This window comes from Strix uralensis, chromosome 17, assembly GCF_047716275.1.
Source record: "Strix uralensis isolate ZFMK-TIS-50842 chromosome 17, bStrUra1, whole genome shotgun sequence".
Lineage (NCBI taxonomy): Eukaryota > Metazoa > Chordata > Aves > Strigiformes > Strigidae > Strix > Strix uralensis.
In genome coordinates, this window is record NC_133988.1 from 15,243,932 (window position 1) to 15,261,584 (window position 17,653).

The 17,653-nt window shown below is 52.1% G+C and overlaps 2 protein-coding genes across 2 annotated transcripts; both read left to right on the top strand.

The window, feature by feature from the left end:
* The first annotated feature begins 4,727 nt into the window (after nucleotides 1-4,727).
* LRRC43 (leucine rich repeat containing 43) lies at nucleotides 4,728-12,199 on the top strand. Its single transcript, XM_074887479.1, has 12 exons — nucleotides 4,728-4,857; nucleotides 4,972-5,180; nucleotides 5,460-5,570; nucleotides 5,709-5,848; nucleotides 6,442-6,680; nucleotides 7,434-7,612; nucleotides 8,012-8,135; nucleotides 8,352-8,491; nucleotides 8,645-8,734; nucleotides 9,024-9,233; nucleotides 9,740-9,827; nucleotides 12,039-12,199. The coding sequence occupies exons 1-12, from the start codon at nucleotides 4,728-4,730 to the stop codon at nucleotides 12,197-12,199; spliced, it is 1,821 nt and encodes a 606-aa protein (XP_074743580.1).
* Nucleotides 12,200-13,880: 1,681 nt separating this feature from the next.
* On the top strand, nucleotides 13,881-15,803 carry B3GNT4 (UDP-GlcNAc:betaGal beta-1,3-N-acetylglucosaminyltransferase 4). The gene has a single exon (XM_074887480.1). It carries the CDS (start codon nucleotides 13,881-13,883, stop codon nucleotides 14,997-14,999), a length of 1,119 nt encoding a protein of 372 aa, XP_074743581.1. The 3' UTR covers nucleotides 15,000-15,803.
* The last annotated feature ends 1,850 nt before the right edge of the window (nucleotides 15,804-17,653 follow it).

Below are 17,653 nucleotides of genomic sequence, written 5' to 3' on the forward strand. Positions count from 1 at the left end.
ATAATAAATACAATCAATAACTTAAGACATTCATCCTTTAAATATTAAATTAAACTAGATTATATAGTTATAATATGTAGAATATAGCAAGTACATTATCAATGTTGTTCTGGCATCAAACCGATCACATAACTACTGATAGGTCACATTTAGCCAAATCTCTAGTATCTTAAAGTTATTTTTTCATTCTGGCATATTACATTTCTGCTGAAGAGTACATTTTTGTTGTATTTTGCATAAATTGTTCATATTTCTGTAAAACCCGCCAGATGTACATCTTCTTCTCTGCCATTCTCATCCTCTGGACCTGGCTATGATCCGTCTGCAGGAAGTTCCTGTTCTTGCAGGTGTAAAATGCAGCTCGTTCCCTCAATGTTACAGTTAACTGATTGATATTTGCATCGACAAACCGAGTTAAATTCCTACCACAGATTAACTCTATATCGCTTTTCACATTTTGCAAAATGCTGTAAAAAGTGTGGAAAATGCAGCAATCCGCATCAAAAGCTGGGCATTCGGATATTTTCTTCACCATGTCTTTGGCTTGGGAGTTAGCAGTTAGCCACCTTGCAGTTTTGGGTGTTATAGAGCTACACGCATTCTGTAGGGGAGGAAGAGGAGAGAGAAATTATTAATCTTTTGTTTTACATTTTTCATATTCGAATGTCTGGGCACATACACACCTATCTTTCAGTCTGTGTATGCTTGGGGTTTTTTTGTTACTGTTCAATAGCTGTATTAACACCTACGCTCCTTTTATCAAGTAGGTATTGCACATTATCTGTGGCTATGATTGTGCAGTACTTTCTATCTTAATACCATGCTTGGCTTTGTTTTCAGCTTTTCTAAGTCTTTTTTTTTTTTTTCCCCCATATGGGCAAAATTTACTCATGCAAGAGATTTGCTTTGGCCTGAGTGTATTTTCATCTGTTCCAGCAGAGATGGTTTTGATTTCAAGAATGAATTCAGTGGAAATGCTTACACTGATTTTTTTATCAATGTACTCTTGGGAACCTGTTCCCAGGAATTTTGTATAAGCCTACGTCTCCCTACCATACCCAAGCATTGACACTTGGGTTCACTGAACATTTTTCCACCTCCAAGGAAAGGATGGGTGAGCAGGATTTTTGGCAGAAATGCTCCTGACTGCTCTAGTACTAGGATCAGACCAAAGAGCAAGGTAATTCTCTCCATATTTCCAGAGATCTGACTACTTTCCTCCAAAATGATGCTTGCTTCAAGCCCAGCATGACTCAGGAGACCGAGAAGGAACAATGATTCAGTCTGGAAGGTCACAGCTAGCAGTTAGCTGAGGCAAAGCTGCCCAAGCTTTCCTTAGCTGTCCTAGACATCGCTCCAACTCTGCCCTAAAATAATGTAATGTAATGTTTTCCTTCTTGTATGGAATACAGAGAAGAGACTACTTTAGGTTCTAACCCAAATATATCTTTTCTGATGGTCTTCCTGGTGTTTTATAATAATTCAAGAGATTTCTCCACAGATACAGTAAATGCAAAATAGTACACTTACATAGTTTTTAAACAAGGCAGTCGCTTGCTTTTCTATCACTGATGCCAAGGGCTTTATACTGGTAGTAAAATGCTTCTGTCTCTGTCCTGTAGTAGATTTGCTTTCTTCTGAGGTAGCTGTTGGTGCCAAGGAGCCCAAAGAAATCAGTGAACAGAAGAGGAAGATGGCAAACCTGTTGATCTCTGCATTCAAATGCAGAGGGAAAAAAGAAGAGAAAAAAAAAAAAAAAAAGAAAGAATACAATGATTAGTCTCAAGCCTCTACATCATTTTTGCAAAACTTCCTGGTTTTGTGCAGCGTGCTAAATTCTAAAGCGTATAGACATTAAGTGCCTGAGCTAGTGATGAACATCAACCAATGCAACCTTACAATGCGTGGCAAGGTTAAGTCACACCCACCTGCTCGGCGTTTCATGGTGGGCTCGGAGAGCAGCTGACTTGGCCGCAAGCTGGATGTTGGTGTTCAAGCTGCTTGTTGCCTGGAGTGCTGTAGATGTGGACAGCCAAGCTGCATTTAAGTACCGTGGAGGTTTGCGTCAGTGGCTCCTCCATGGGTTTTTTTTGCGGGTGATAGTTTGGGGTTTTTTCTTTTTTGAAAGATGATATCAAAAGTTGGTTCAAATGCGTCTTCACTGATTGAGATCTAGGTGCAGTTTCAAACTGACACAGATGGTGACCTGTATCATCTATTTGACTAGGAGTTCAGGACCCTTGGCTTAGCCATCCCATCTAAATCCTCAGGCTTTCCAAAATGTCGATTTTGGAACATAAACTCTGTTGTTTTTTTAAATAACATGGTTGGAGCACGCAAGCGCATATTGGTGCCCAAGGCCAGCAACCTTCTCCTGCAGGGTCAGTGTAAGAATGGGCTAACGTGGGGAGTGAAAAAGCCATGAGGGGCTTGTGTGCAAGGCAGATCTGGCCTCCAGGTAAATATAAATCCCTCTGCTGGATGTCTGTAAGACCCTGTCCCTGGGGTGTGACCCCCTCACATAACCCAGCAGAGGATGTCCAGGATCCCACCTCCCCATCTCTGTCACGCGTCTGACTCCCCTGAGGCTATTTTCTGTTTCCAGTAACTAAATGTAGGAAATTTTCAGACACACCAAAACAGAGAAAAATCATTCTGAGGATTTACAAGTGTGAGGCTGTGATCAGAAGAGAACCTGATGAACTTATTGAGAGTTTAGGACAGAAAGGAGGGTAGAGGAAACCCCTGGGAACATACTTCTGTGAAAATGCAAAGTGACACAAACACGCTTGTGCTTCCCGCCTCCATAATAAAAGATATACCTGAAAGGAAGTCATAGACTAAAAGATGAACGTTTGTCAAGTCGCCAGAAAACTTTCAAAGAACCACAGCTTGGTGTCAAAATAATCAGTTCTCTTTTCCACGTGAAAAAATCTATCTGAAAATAAAAAGCTTGGTGTGCGCATGAACTCCTCTGGAGTGCCTGGGACTGGTACAAGGACTGTTCTCTGGGCTCAACTGATTCCCAATGCTTGAAATGAGAACGGACGTTTCCCCTGTACCATGTTGCACTCGGGTCCCACCAGCCTGTAACTTCAGACCTCAATTGTTTGCCTGAAGCCACAATAATGGAGATTCATAAACTGAACATGGTTCTGCCACGTGCTGCGAGGCAGCCCCGGACAGCCGAGCAGAGGGATGCAGCCATCCCACAGGGATGCATTTCATCTTGCACGACCCATATTCCCAGGTGCAAAATAATGCAAAGAAAGAGAATAAATTCTCATGGCCTACAGCGTGAGGCAGCAGACAGTACAGCAGAGTGCTGGAGAAGAACCAGAAAAGGACAGTTCTGGCAGACACTTCTTTAATTTGAGGTTTTTATTATTATTTGGGGGTAAAATGGAGAGAGATACGTTACTTTGTGCAGGGTGTTCTTTAGGAACATCCCTGCAAAGACAATGATGGGTACAGATGGCTCCTTTCAAGTAGAAGGGTTATCTTGGAGGGTTGCTTGCCTGGAAGCACTATAAAAGCAGAGAGATGCTGCCAGTTAGTGCCCTACAGTGCGTTGCAAGATGTGTGGAAGGTGCACGACCTTGCACATACAAGAGACCGTTGGGCATCAGGCACTCCCAGTCCCCTTCCAGCTGCCCCAGACAGGTACAGCCAGGGAGGACAGCCAAGGAATCGCAGCCGGTCTTCCTCCTGGAGCAGGGAACATCTCTTTGTGCAGCACTGATGCCAGTGGGGCCCAATTATTTGTAACAGTGATACAAATAAGAGAAGCATCATTCTTACAGCTTGGCTTTTCCACGAAACACGATTCAACCACTGGTAACACTCTTTCAAAGATTTTTAGAAGATTTGACTTCATTTTTCTACTGAGCTGAGGATAGCAGTTTGCCTGGTTATTCCACTCCATGGCATGTCACTATCTCTCGGCGTGTGCAAGCTCTGCACATCCTTTCTGATCTGTACACAGCTGTGATAAGCTGCTGAGCTGATAAGGGAGCAGATCGGCATCTGTCCTGTGAAACCCAACCTGAGTGGAAGTTCAGCTTTCCACCACGTAACCACCAGATGCCACAGAGCATCTGCAATTCATTTGGTGACGTTTTGCTGACACAGGCTTCTCTGTAGGCTCCCTAAAATGGAATTTGTAGCCATTGCCTCAATACCTATTGCTGGAAAAAGCAAATAAACCTCAGAGCACGGAGACCTGAGTCTGACCTGAGACAGAGCTGTGGCTTTTGTTCCTGGGGCTCATCTACTTTTTCCAAGTGTAGGAGCCGGTATTTTTAGCTGTGAACTTTGTTTTCCGATGGCCTTGGGCTGCTGTGACAGTGGTGAGTGAACAGCAGTGCAGCTAAGTGAGAACTTGACTGCTTCCTCCTTGAAACTTGAGTGACACTCAGGATGTAGATAAGTGAAATGGCAAATGCCATGCCACAGGTCCTTGGCCAGGGGACAGGGCTGACACTGCAAATGCTGCATGAGGCCACCCACTTTCCCTGGTGGGGAGCAGCCCCCAGAACCCCAGGGGGAGATCCAGAAAACCAGGGATTTATACCCAGCCTGGGGAGCTCCGTGCTGTCCCAGGCTCGCCCTGGGGCCTGGCTTGCAGAACTTGGTCCCCAGTCCCCATGGCATCTGCGTCCCCACCATCTCCTAGCAACGGGGACGCTGCCACTGAGCCAGGGAGTTCCCTGCCTGGCTGGGGCTGGATGGCAGCACCCGGCCACTGCAGTGTCTCAGCTGCTTTTTGGAAGCACCTTCGGCGCCTGGGTCTGCAGGACTTCCCCTGTGGCCTTGGCAGCTGGGTAAGGGGTCGGGGGGGCACAGCCATGGGATGTGGCAGGGGGTCTGCAGGGCTGTCACTGCTGCTCCCCTCTCCTCTGCAGAGCAAGTCCCGCTTTGATGCACGCACGAGCCGCCACAGAGGCCAGCCGGGGCTGGGGCCAGACCCAGTGGGGCAGGAGGAGGCCATGCTGCTGGGTGAAGAGAGCCCCGAGGCGCGGATGGAGCTGCTGAGCGACCGGCACAGCCCCTGGGCCCTGCCGCCGGACTGCAGCCCCCAGGACCAGCACCTGCGGGAAATGGCTGTGCTGGCGCCTGAGCTCATCCATGGCTCCAACATCTTCCAGGTCCTCCGGTCCCTGCGGATCGTTGGCAAGGGTGTAAGTGCAGCTGCTGGTGCCTGTAACGCTACCCATGTCTGGGCCAGGAACCCACGTCTTCCTGGTGGGAGGGAAAATATCCTGGGAAAAGGACACCTTCCCCATCTCAGGGTCTTCCCAGCTCCCACTATTGCAGCTGAGGTGGAGCTACTGGCCCCCCCACCTAGCGTGTTGCACTAATCCGTGTTACACATGTCACGTGGATCAACACGACATGTCTGTGTCACCATGGCCATGAGGTGGCTTGGAGACACGTTGGCCAAACCTGTCTCTTTGCAGGTAGAGGAGGTCGATGAGGGTCTGTTGCAGTTAGAGCAGCTGGAGGAGCTCATCCTCAGTGCCAACCACATCAGCAAGATAAGTTCAGTCAACCTGCCCCGGATGCTGAAGGTGAGTGAGCGGTGCCTTGCAGCGGCAGGACGGGGCAGGAGGTCCTGTCTGAGAGCACTGTGCGAGCCGAGCAGCTCGAAGGAGTGCCAGCAATGTCTCATTGGAAAGGGCGTTTGTTGTTCCCTCTGTCCCGCGCAGGTCCTGGAGCTCTGCTGCAATGCTGTGGCTGATCTGCGGGACCTGTGCGCTCAGCCTCCTCCGGAGCTGCAGCACTTGGGGCTGGGACACAACAGGCTGTGTGACCCTTTGCAGGACAAGTACCTCACTGCGAACTTCTGGTAACGCCACGGGCTGAACGTGGGCCCCTGAAAGGGAGGTGGGCGGATGTGAGCAGATGACCTCAAGCCAACAAGGTGGCACACGTTAGGAAATTACAGACCTTCAGCAGGGTTGTTTCTTTGCTCTGTGTCCAATGCCTGTGCAGAGCGCTCTGTCTCTTCTGTCTCATGCTTAGAGGGTGTCTTGGTCTGTGGCCAAGGTGTGAAATGGGGAGATCACCTGGGGAATGGCCTTGACACCCTGCCCACTCCAGTTCCCATGTCCCTGGGCAGCTTCCTTCTTCCATGCCCTTCCCAAAGCCCCTGCTGGGAGTCTGTGCTGGGAAGGATCTAAAGCTTAGGCTGCATCACTAAATGATGCAGTGGGGTGGTTAATGGATGCTAAAGAAACATGGTTTTGAGTTGTGGGGAAGACTGGCAATGGACCATATGGCTCAGGAATTTGGAATTAACCTCTTGAGATTGTACCCAGTTTGACCCATTTTGTGCTGGGGAAACACAATTTTTATTTCTTTTTTTGATCCAGGGCAGTAGTTCTCTATCCTTGGATGGATGCTGTTTGCCTAACCTTCTTCTCTGGGTTCTCTCCTTAGGCCAAATCTTGTCTCCCTTGATCTAAGCTTTAACAACTTCACGGATCTGCTGGGGCTGGTCTCCCAACTGTCCAGTTTGCAGAAGCTTCGTGTCCTGGTGCTCCAGGGGAACCCACTGGCTCTCATTCCCACTTACAGAGGCTTCCTCGTGGACAGCCTGCCCAAGCTCTGCATCCTCGATGACATCCGCATAGGGCCTGATGAGAGGCACCAGTTCCACGGTTTGGCGAGGCAGCCAGGTGAGCCTTTGCCTTTGAACCTGAATGCGCTGACCCTGTGACTCAGGAGGTGGTTTCGTTGTGGTTGAGCTAGGAGTCCTCAGGGCAAACTTGGATCCAGTATTGACATCCTTCCTGCCTCTCCTCCCATGGAGACCTTTCTCTGGGCCTTTTTACCCCACTAGTACAAGTGGGGAGACAGGCAGAGGACCCTGCAGCAGTGTAATTACAATCGAGGTTGTTTTAGCCTTAGTCAGGTCCAAAGATTGCAAGAACGACCTACTCCTACCACTGCCTCAGTGTCATGGCCTGCCCCCATCTTTGCTTCCTAGACACTGTCTGGTTTCAGATGGTGCATTTTCCTCTTTAGCTGCTGAAAGAGGAACATCTCCACTGGGGAAGACGCTCACGTGGGTGCTGCACTGTCTGCACGAAGCGGTGCCACCTCTGCAGTGTGGCACGTCCCTGACTGGGACAAGAGCAAGGGGCTGGGGACACCCGGGGATGCGAAGCCCTTCTTGATGGCCCCTACTCAATGAGTTTATGCACTGGATGTGCTCTTTGGTCTAAAATGTTAACTAGGGAGGCAAAGCAACCAAGCCAGGAGATGTTTGCGTGGCTTTGGAGTGACCCCATGTGGCAGTGGCTTGTCACAACGTTAGCACAGGGCGGCAGGGAGGGATGCCAGGTGGCGGGACACCATTTGGAGGTTTCCTCTTGCTCTGTGCCTTCCTCGCTCTGGAAGGAGCATGCTGCAGCTTGTCTTCCTTTTAGAGCTGATCAGGAGCGAAGCACGAGTGGTTGTGAGTGTTGGGGAAATCAAGGGAGTCCCCGATCCCAGCGCTCTTCAGCAGCTGGAGGTTGGCTCTCAGGCTCCGGTGATCACCTACAGCTACTGTGTGACGTATGAGTTTGCGGAGGGAGAGGAGATCAAGGACAGCAGCAGCACTGAGGTTTGTGCTTAACTGAAGTCCTGAAGGCAACAAGCAGTGGCAGGGGACAGCAAGGGGGACTTCACCTCCAGGCTGTGGAGAGAGACCGTTTGTAATGGATCTGGTGTGGGCAGCAGCAGTACTGGGGACAGAATTCACGTGTGGCCACATCTGGCGGGACAAGTCCCTGCTGCCCACGTTCCCCATCCCTCTCGGGGTGCCCAGCACTGCTCTGGACATGGAAGTGCCTTCACAGCCCCCCTTGTGCTGTCTGCAGCAGACCCCGTCCCTGGCACTGGTGCCCCTTCTTCCCATGATGAGAATGGGCGGGGGAATGGGATTTCGGAGGCAGCTCTGCCTCCTGGTCCTGACTCAAACACAAGCAGACAGGCCCTGCCAAGAGATCCCTCTCTGTTCCAGGTAACAAAAATCCATCAGTGTCCCGTGGTGGCTGCCCTGGATGTGGACAGATCTGCTCAGGACATGAGGGAAATGAAGGGCCAGCGGGAGCCTGCAGCCATGGAGGAGCCCAAGGCCCACTCTGGTAATGAATTATAAATCCCCTGCTTCAGTGCTCAGGGCAGGTTTACGGCTCTTCCTGGCACGTGATGGCATTGGGACATCCCTCGCAGCATTGGCTGCAGCTGGGCTGTTACTGAGACTGATGGATAATGATTTGGCACTGCTCATGTCCCAGGAGTCCTTCCTGTCCTCAGGAAGGAGAGCTCTCTCCTTAGAGCTTTTTTGTGTCCCTGCACAGCAAAGGTGTTTGTCACCCCCACAAAGCCCTGGGCGGACACCATCAACTGCAGCTACAGGAGGGAGCACACTGCCAAGGACTTAGTGGGGCTGAAGTCCTACCTGATGTCTGGAACAATCATCTCAGTCATGGAGGAGAAGGTGAGTGTGTGGCAGAGCTGGATGAAAGGGGAAAGAGCTGCTGGGAGGCCCAGCAGTGGTATTGTGTTCCCTCTGGGAGGCAGCCTGCGATGGCGGTGACCTGGGTCCTCAGGTGTTCCAGCCCCTGCAGCACCAGCTCCTCTCTCCGGGCAGGTGCTCTCGTGGCCTGTCGGTGCTGATCCAGAAGAAAATACAGTCATGAAGGAGAAGGCAAGACAGAGGCTGCAGAAGGATGGTGCCAAGGTAGGATGCTGGGAGAGAACAATATCCAAACACCATCTGAGCTGCAAAAATTATGATGGGGGAATGAGGGCCCTTCCCCTGGGCCAGTTTGGTGTGTCCGAGAGTATCTCCTCCATCTCAGACCTCTCGACAAAGTCCCCCCTCACTATGGGAAGAAGGCCGCAGTGGTTTCACATATATCTCGGTCTGGATGCAGCAGTGGGCAAGGGGCTGGGTCAGGGTTGCTTGCTGTCTGAGAAAGGGACCCCAACCCTCTGCTGAGGCTTGTCGCCGTGCTGGTGCTCTGCAGGTTCCTGTGCCCAGGGACAAGCAGAAAAAGAAGGAGAAGGCACGTGAACTCCGCAGCGACCCTCCCATTCGGAGGACCCTGGGCACCGGGAGGGTGACCCTGGAGGCCCTGCTGGCCACTGAGGACCTGGTGGCAACTGTGTGTGACTTTGGGGTCCTGATCACTGAGCAGCCGCTGCAGCCACCAAGTCTGGAGGGGACGGTAAGCAGTGTGTCCTGGGGCAGAGCGGTGAGGCAGGGCTGCCAGGGACGGACTTCAGCACGTCCTGCCCTACAGCTGGCCCAGGCATCCCTCCTGTCCATCCCTCCGTTCTCCTCACCATAAAATGGGGCTGAAATAATCCTGCCTAAGCACCATCCATCACTGCTGGTATCACTATTTAATGTTGATATTAGCAATGAGTACTGCTACTTTTTATAGGCCAAGATTAAGAAAACAGATGAGTTTATTTTTCCATCTGAGAATATGAAAGCAACCACTCGTGCTTCCTCCGATGCTCTCTCTCTCTTGGCATGACAACATGCACCGGCTGTACCGACACTTTCTATTTCCTGGATTCTCTTCTCTGAGCAGCCCCGCCACTGCGCTCCTGCTTTCCCTCACCCCTTTCCTTTGCCCTTTAAATCTCAGTGACAGAACCCAGATGGCGGTGGCTGTCACAGGACTGAACGCGGGCAGTGAATTTCAACACACTATGGAAACATCCCTCTCCGCAGGACAGGAAAGAAGGCAAAGAGAAGAGCAGAAAACCAAAAGCAGAGAGAGAAAGTCAGGCCGAGCAGAAAACCGCGGTGCCTGCCAAAGGTGACTGAGACTGGAGCTGGCTGGGTGGAGGGTGGCGTGTGCGAGAGCAAACAGCAGCGGTGCCCGGCCCCAGGCAGCCGCAGGTCGCTGCCAGCTCTGCCAGCTCTGCCGAGCAGGGCGCTTACTCACATCCTGAGCTTGGGGCTCTGAATACATCCATTGACTGTGGGGGCTGTGAGGTTAGACACGCACCCGCACACCTTGTTGAATCGGTGTCTGGACAAGCGCTGAGGGTGGGCTGCTGGCTGTCCCGGGAGTGGCACACACCTACCAGCTCTGCGTGCCAGGGGAGAAGGGCGAAGCAGATTTTTGGGTGAGAGATGCGCTGCTCACTGTGTCGGCTGCCAACTGCGGCCAGTGGCGTGGGCTGGCGCGGGCAGCTGCGGGGTGTGCTGTCTGGGATGCATAATAACGTCCTCATCCATTTCCAGCTCACATCTCCAAGGGCTCTGCAGAGGGGATTATTCCTTCTAGTTTAGAGCTGAGATGCACAGGGTGCCCCAGGTGTCCCAGCCAGCCCACAGCAGGGCTGGGAACAGCCCCCGATCTGCTGTCACCCATGAAGAGACCACCCCAACCCCTGACGGGTGTCCCCATGTGCAGAGTCACAGTCTGCTCAGCCAGCAGCATTGCTTAATGCACTGGAGACAAACCTCACTCTGCCTCTTGCAGGTTATTTTTCCAGCAATCTTGTTTTGACTACAAAAATTGCAGTGCCAGCTCATCGGAGGGATAATGCAAGAGCAGGAGGAAGTGGGGGAGGGAAGGGGTGACTGAAAAACTGCTCATGGGTCAAGGAGAGCACAGAGCAGGCCAGGCCTCCTTGGTGCTGCTCAGAGCTACCAAAGGAGCCTCATGTCCCTGCTTTGGCATCAGAATTAGTTAATAATTTAAGAGTGCAATTAACCTCCTTCCCCCTCCTTCTGGGCTGCTTTTCCATGCCCCATCACCCATGGCAAGATCCCTGTCTTTGAGGAGGATCTAAGAGACCTGCAGTCCTAGGCTGTGTCTGCACTCAAGGAAGCCAGATGGCCTTCCCAGCTACCTGAAAAGAAGCAAAACCTCCTTGAATTATTGTTCCCCACAAAAGGTTGTGTATTTGCAATTTGCAGGGAGCTGCTGTCAAAGAACTGAAGTTCAGCAGTGTCGTTTTTTACTTCCTTCCACGCTAGTGCCTGTGGTCAGTGCGTATGCAGGAGGGCTTCCCTTCAGCTGGAGCGAGAACGAGCCCTTTCTGCCGGGGTTTGTGTGGCCGGAGATGGTGCTGCATGCACAGAAAACCGCTGCTGATGCAGGAAACCCAGAGTGATGAGAGGCTGGTGCTTAATTTGGTGTCCTCTTATGCTCGTGCAGGTGGAGCTGGCTGCACAGCTAAGGCCACTGAGTGCATATTTCAAAAAGTGTCTAAAAATCAGCTGCCCCCACAGCTTGCTACACCCAGTGCCAGCAGTGTCCTGTGGCCATGCGCTCCGCTGTGACTCACAAGTACACCCCAATTGCAGTCGGGGTGGCAGACACAGCCCGGGGGGGCTGCTCGAGTGCCGCTGCAGGCAGTGTCTGCGAGCCCCAGCTGCTCTGCGAGTCACCAAACTGTGCCGTGGTCATTGGGCACTTGCTCATCACCCGGGTGCCACGTACCACCGTGGAGCTGCGGCGGTGGCCACACTCCGCGGCACGGGGGACGGCTCCCAGCCCTCGTGTGTCCAGCGAGGCTGCGTAGGGACCGGCGCTCTCAGAGCCGGGAGCTGAGGCTGATTTGCATCCCCCAGTCGGCAAATGCACACAAATAATAAGTCCTCTCAGAGGAATTGGGATCCCTTCCAGACGGCTCAAAGAGGGAAGGCAGCAAGCTTTGTCTCGAGCAAACAATTTGCCCAGACATTGAAGGATGTCTTCGGAAGTAGGATCACGTAGGTCTCACTTTACCCCACACTTGATTTTCCAGGATCCTTGAAATGATTTATTTCTGCATCTTTCTTTTTTTCCTAGGAATTATAGGGGAATTTAACAACAAAAAGCAAGATCACACCCCAGTCGATTGCCTGCTTAAAGATGCTTTTTGGGTTTCTTACCCAAAGTCATATTCAAATAGGTTTTCCCTCAAGGCCCGGAAGTCAGTGCTAACACAGTGGGCATTCCCCCCCCTGCAGACTGCTGCTTTTAAGGTAATTTACTCCGTCAAGACAGTGACAGATTTACTTCTTTCCACAGGAAAGATTAAAAACAAAGATTCTGCTGAACTGGAGGAGGGTCGAAGGCTCCAGCTGGTGCCGCTGACGGTTCAATTCCAGATGCAGCTGCTTCGGTGGCCCCAGGCAGCCAGTACCCAGAGCCAGGAGAGCGTGGCCATGGCAGTGGGGAGGACTCAGTAATGTGTCCGTAGCAAAAGAGTGAGTGGAAAATAAAACCCGTGGGGACACTGAAGGGATGCTGGTTCAGCTGAATCACCAGAGCTAGGAGATGCCATGGGGCCTGTGGTCGCCTGGGGCTGCTGCTGGGTTGGTGTGGGGTGTGGAGGGTGGGTGTGCAATGTGGGGTGTGCAGGGTGGGGTGTGCAATGTGGGGTGTGCAGAGTGGGTGTGCAGGGTGGGGTGTGCAATGTGGGGTGTGCAGGGGTGGGTGTGTTGTCCCTCAGGTGGGGTTGTTCACCCGGTGTGCAATACCCCAATATACACCCAGAGCAGAGGTATTTATTTATTCCATGTCTGCGCAGAGCGGGGTGCGAGGTGCTAATTCCACAAAGCCAGCACCCTGCACAGAACTTCAGTGTATATATACACTTCAGGCTACACACGAGTTTATTGTAATGACCAGTGGTTAGTTTCATATCACTTTGTCCCTCAGTGGTTAACAACATGCTGGGTCTCGATTTAGAGTTACGGTATCTTTTAATTCTTCTGTGCAAACTCAAAGGGAGGGCGAGCACGGCTTCTTGATCTTAAATGGAGGTGGTAGTGGCAGCCTCCCCCCCCACGGCCTTTATCTTTTCCCCAGTTACTGCTGATTTTCTTCTCAGACAATCATCCATCTTGTGGTGCTTCCTGGGGCAGGATGATCCTCTATCAATCTTTTTAACATTAACCAGACACACGTTGTTTAGACAAAGTTGTAGTAACTCACTCCCTTATCTCCAGGTTCCTTGTTTTGATCGCAACACTTTTAACTCAGTGATTTACCCCGTCATTGGTCTATTTACAAGTTTAGAATGAGCAGAGTAGGAAAAAAACATGAGACATCAGGTGTGCAACGTGCAGGGCTTGTGTGCGTGGTGCAGGGTGGGTGTGCAGGGGGGGGGTGTGCAGGGTGGGGTGTACAGGATGAGTGTGCAATGAGGGGTGTGCAGGGTGGGTGTGCAGTGAGGGGTGCACAGGGTGGGGTGTACAGGATGAGTGTGCAATGAGGGGTGTGCAGGGTGGGTGTGCAGTGAGGGGTGCACAGGGTGGGGTGTACAGGATGAGTGTGCAATGAGGGGTGTGCAGGGTGGGTGTGCAATTAGGGGTGTGCAACGTGCAAGGGGCAGTGCCCGGTGCCGGTGTGCAGCGGACACAAGCCCCAGCATTGAGGGGGTGGGGCCTGTCGGGGGCGGGGCCTGTCGAGGGCGGCCGGGCTCCTCGGGCGGCGGAGCGGGAGCGGAGCGGCAGCGGCTCCCGGTAAGTCTCGGCGGTGGCGGCTCCGCAGAGTGGGGCGGGGGGTTTGCACCGGGGGGCAGCGGGCTCCGAGCCCTGGCTGCGCGCCCCGGGCCGGGCGCGCTCTCCCCGGGCCGGGCGCGCTCTCCCCGGGCCGGGCGTGGTGCGGTTCGTCTCCCCGCCGGTTCCCGAGCCCTCCCGGGGCGAGCCCGGCAGCACCCGGTCTTGGGACCCAGGAAAAGAACGGCGAAGGGAAACGCCGAGCCCCGTCCCAGCGGCTCCCCGGGCTGGGTCGTGCTGCTCGGTGCCTGCGTGACGGTGGGCGTGGGAGCGCTGCGAGTGGAAAGTGTAAGTGTGCAGGTTTAATTCATACACGGCTTGTCTTCCTCTGACGGCACAGGGCCTGGGTTCCGCGCCGCGGGCTGCCATGTATCCCAGGATTAAAAACCTCGCACTTTATGCCTTTTCTGTCATGCTGCTGGCGTGGGTTTTTTACCTGAAGAAAGAGGCAAAGCTGGCAGCGTCGTCCACACACCAGAAAGCGGATGTAGTGAAGCACAAACCGAAGTCTCTGGTTCTGGACAATGCTGAACCCAGCAAGTGTTTGCCAAACTTGACCCTTGCCAATTCTTCTCTCACCCTCCCGGAGCTTCACCGTGTCTTCTTAACATACAAGCACTGCCGGAACTTCTCGGTCCTGCTGAAGCCTTCCAGGTGTAGCAAAGAGACGTTCCTCTTGCTGGTGATCAAGTCTTCCCCAATCAACGTAGACCGGCGGGTGGCAATCAGGAACACGTGGGGGAAGGAGGTCTCCATCGGTGGCAAGCGCATCAGGCTGGTGTTCCTTCTAGGGCGCTCGGAGGCCAAAATCCAGGTACAGTCCCTTCACCAGCTGCTGGCTTACGAGAGCCAGGAGTTTGATGACATCTTGCAGTGGGATTTTGTTGACAACTTCTTCAACTTGACCCTCAAGGAGCTGCATTTCCTCCGGTGGTTCACGGAGGACTGCCTGCATGCCAGATTTGTGCTGAAGGGCGATGACGATGTCTTTATCAACACTTACAACATTGTTGAGTTCCTCCAAGAATTGGACCCTGAACAGGATCTCTTTGTTGGGGATGTGATCACCAATGCCCGACCCATCAGGAACACCAAGGTCAAATACTTTATTCCAGAGTCCATGTACAGAGCCTCCTTCTATCCCCTCTATGCGGGTGGAGGGGGCTATGTGATGTCTAGAGAGACAGTGCGCCGCCTCCAGAGCACTGCAGAGGACATGGAGCTTTTCCCAATAGATGATGTCTTTGTGGGAATGTGTCTGGCAAAGATGGCAGTGACCCCAAAGAACCACGCTGGCTTTAAGACTTTCGGGATCCAGAAACCTTTCAATCCTTTTGATCCTTGCTTGTACAAAGAGCTGATGATTGTGCACAGACTAAGCCCGACCGAGATGTGGATCATGTGGACGCTGGTAAAGGATGACAGCATCAGGTGTGCGGTATCGGTAACGCACAACTATGGAAGGGACTGGCAAAGAACCTACTGATGAGCATGGCAGGATTGTAACTGGTGACAGATACAGGGTACTTAAACTAAAAATCAGGTTGTGGTAAAAACGTGTCCTCTACTAACAGACTATACTTGAGCCCTCGGGGTTTGTTTTGCAGTAAGTCTTCTTCTGTCAGCGGGTTACTGAAGCAGTTGAATTGCCACGGGGCGGGGATGGGGCCGGTAGCCCGGTGAGACACGGCACAGGGGACTTGGCTCGGTTCCTCCCGGCCAGGCTGGAGCCAGGGGAAGTCACAACTGCCACAGCGACGTGGGCGAGGGGCCCCTTGCTACGGAGGTTCCGCAACACCGAGGTGGTGTCTGACTGGCAGCCGAAGTCAGTCTTGTGTAGGAAAGCTGCTGATGGCTAACGAGTGACAGAGCACTTGCGATTACTTGAAGGGGTGGAAGAAAGGCCAGTGTGTGCTGCTGGGTCCACTGCAGCACAGCTCTGCTGCCCCAGGTCAGCAATCCCACAGGTCTGACTGGACAGCGGGAGAAAGGGAGTGGAGTGGGGGGAAAAAAATAATGCCTCAAACTGTATTGCCTTAACTCAGCACGATGATCTGGACTGGGCTCCAACTCAAGCCCTTTGGATTTTACAAAAGTTCATTACAGGTTTACTTGCACTGGAAGCTTTTGCACAAACATTTTTCTGACTGGGTTTGAGAGGAGCAGTATGTCTTGAATAATCACAGTGGTAGTTATAGTGGCTGTAGCTTCTCATGTCGTGTGGGAGGTGTTTGGGTTTTTCGTTGTTGTTGTAATGTTGGTTATAAATAAAATACAGTTTTGAAAAATGTTTTTACAGGAGTATTCTTGGGTGTCCTGAAAACTAAGAGCACTAAAAGCCAGAGAAGGCTGAGATCTGGTGCTGCGTATTTGCATTAAGGAGTCATTGGTATTAAAGAGGATAAAGTTATGTGGAAGTGGATACCTGCCATTTCCTTTACTGTGAGCAGCTGCCGTTCTCTGCCCCTGTCCAGCCAGGATGGATTGATACAGAAGCAATTAATCTGTGAGTGCGCTGGAGTTGCTAATTTGAGGAAAGATAAATATGAAACTTAAGATTTGGTGATACTTTTACAAAGCTCATCAGCTTCAGGGTGTCTTGCTGCTAGATCAGCAGCTGCTGTGCTGTGTGTAAACAGGAAGCAGCCTGGAAGCTTTAGGAAAAAGTAGTGGGTAGAGAAAAGTGTGTGATTACAGAAATCAGAGCAATTTGTGTTGTGCTGTTGTCACTGCTGTCCCTAGTGCCAGCTGCCCAGCGTTCACTGCTCACCAGATGTGAGCGGGAGCTTTCAGAGGTGCCCAGGAAGCGCTTCCAGGAGATCCTTGCTTCTACTGCAGGGAGCCCAAGGACATCCCAAGACTGGAGATGTGACGAGCTCTCAGGGCAGGCTGGCTGTCCTGCCGTCCGGCGGGGTGGTGCAGTGCTGTACCTCAGGCCGAGGGACTCCTGGCTGCTCCTCGTTTGAGCCTGTCCCTCACTGCCTTGGCTTTCTAAAGCTCCCGGTGTAGCTCTAGCTTAGCCCCACAGCGTGACCCAGGCTCTTACGGTGGGAGTTGCCACTCTCACACAAGCTATTTCTGTGCCGGATGCGAGTCGGTGTTTGCAAAAATTGCTCTTCCAAGGGGTGAGCCTGTGTGTGCCCATCCTCAGTGTGGTCTTGTACAAGCTGCTGCTGTGTCTTCTCACTGCAGCCCCACCAGGGATTAATTAGCTGTATTAGCTGTACCTGAGAGATTGTCTACACCTAGTTTCAGCTATGTTGGGTTTGTAAACAACCTGAGTATCAGCAGCAAAACCTAATTTCTGGGCACTGTTCTCTGGGCACCGCTGCTTGTTCTAGAGAAGAGACTGGTCAGCGCGGGTACCATGGTACCCTGTGAACTGCTGTGGCAGCATTTTTCTGATCCACCAGATGATTCCAAATGCAAACTCAGTAACATAATGTAGAGTGTGATGTCATGTCTGTTGTGGGCTTAGGTGTATGGGCTAACCCCCAACAGGCAACTCTCATTTCCTAACAAAGGTGTGGGACTCTTATCCACCCTATTTTGGAGGCGACATGGAGCCAGTCGTGCTCTTCACTCCCATTTTGACTTGTTTGAACTGACTAGTTGGTTCCTGTCATGTCTGAAGGTTGGATGTGTGGGGGTACAGCCCCTGTCTTGCAAAGTAAGAGCAGGGTGGACAGGGAAACAAGAAGCAGGGCAACAAGGGGGAGCAGGCTCTGAAAGGGAAGAATGAGTTCCTTTGCAGACTCGTGTAACAGTGCTCATCTGTCTTAAGCCGTATCTCTGTCATGCAAGCATCTGAGTAGAGTTGTATGGCATCCTGAAAGGAACACAACCTGTACGTGCATTTGGGTCAGTGGTTTGGCAGATGTTCTTAAACTGCAGCACGTAACAAATCAGAGCAGTTGTGGTTAGAGGCTGACCTGAAGTTGCGTTTGGATCTTGAGGGCGTGGTTGTGCCACTGCTGCAAATAATCCTCTCATGATGGTGGTTTATTTCCTGATGCTCGCGCCCAAAGCTGCGTTTGGGACCTCCTGACTACTGGCACCTTCCCGCGAGCTCGAATTCTGCACTGTGCCATCCTCCTTGGATACAGCAGCACCCAGCAAGGAGCAGGAGCAAGGAAAGGT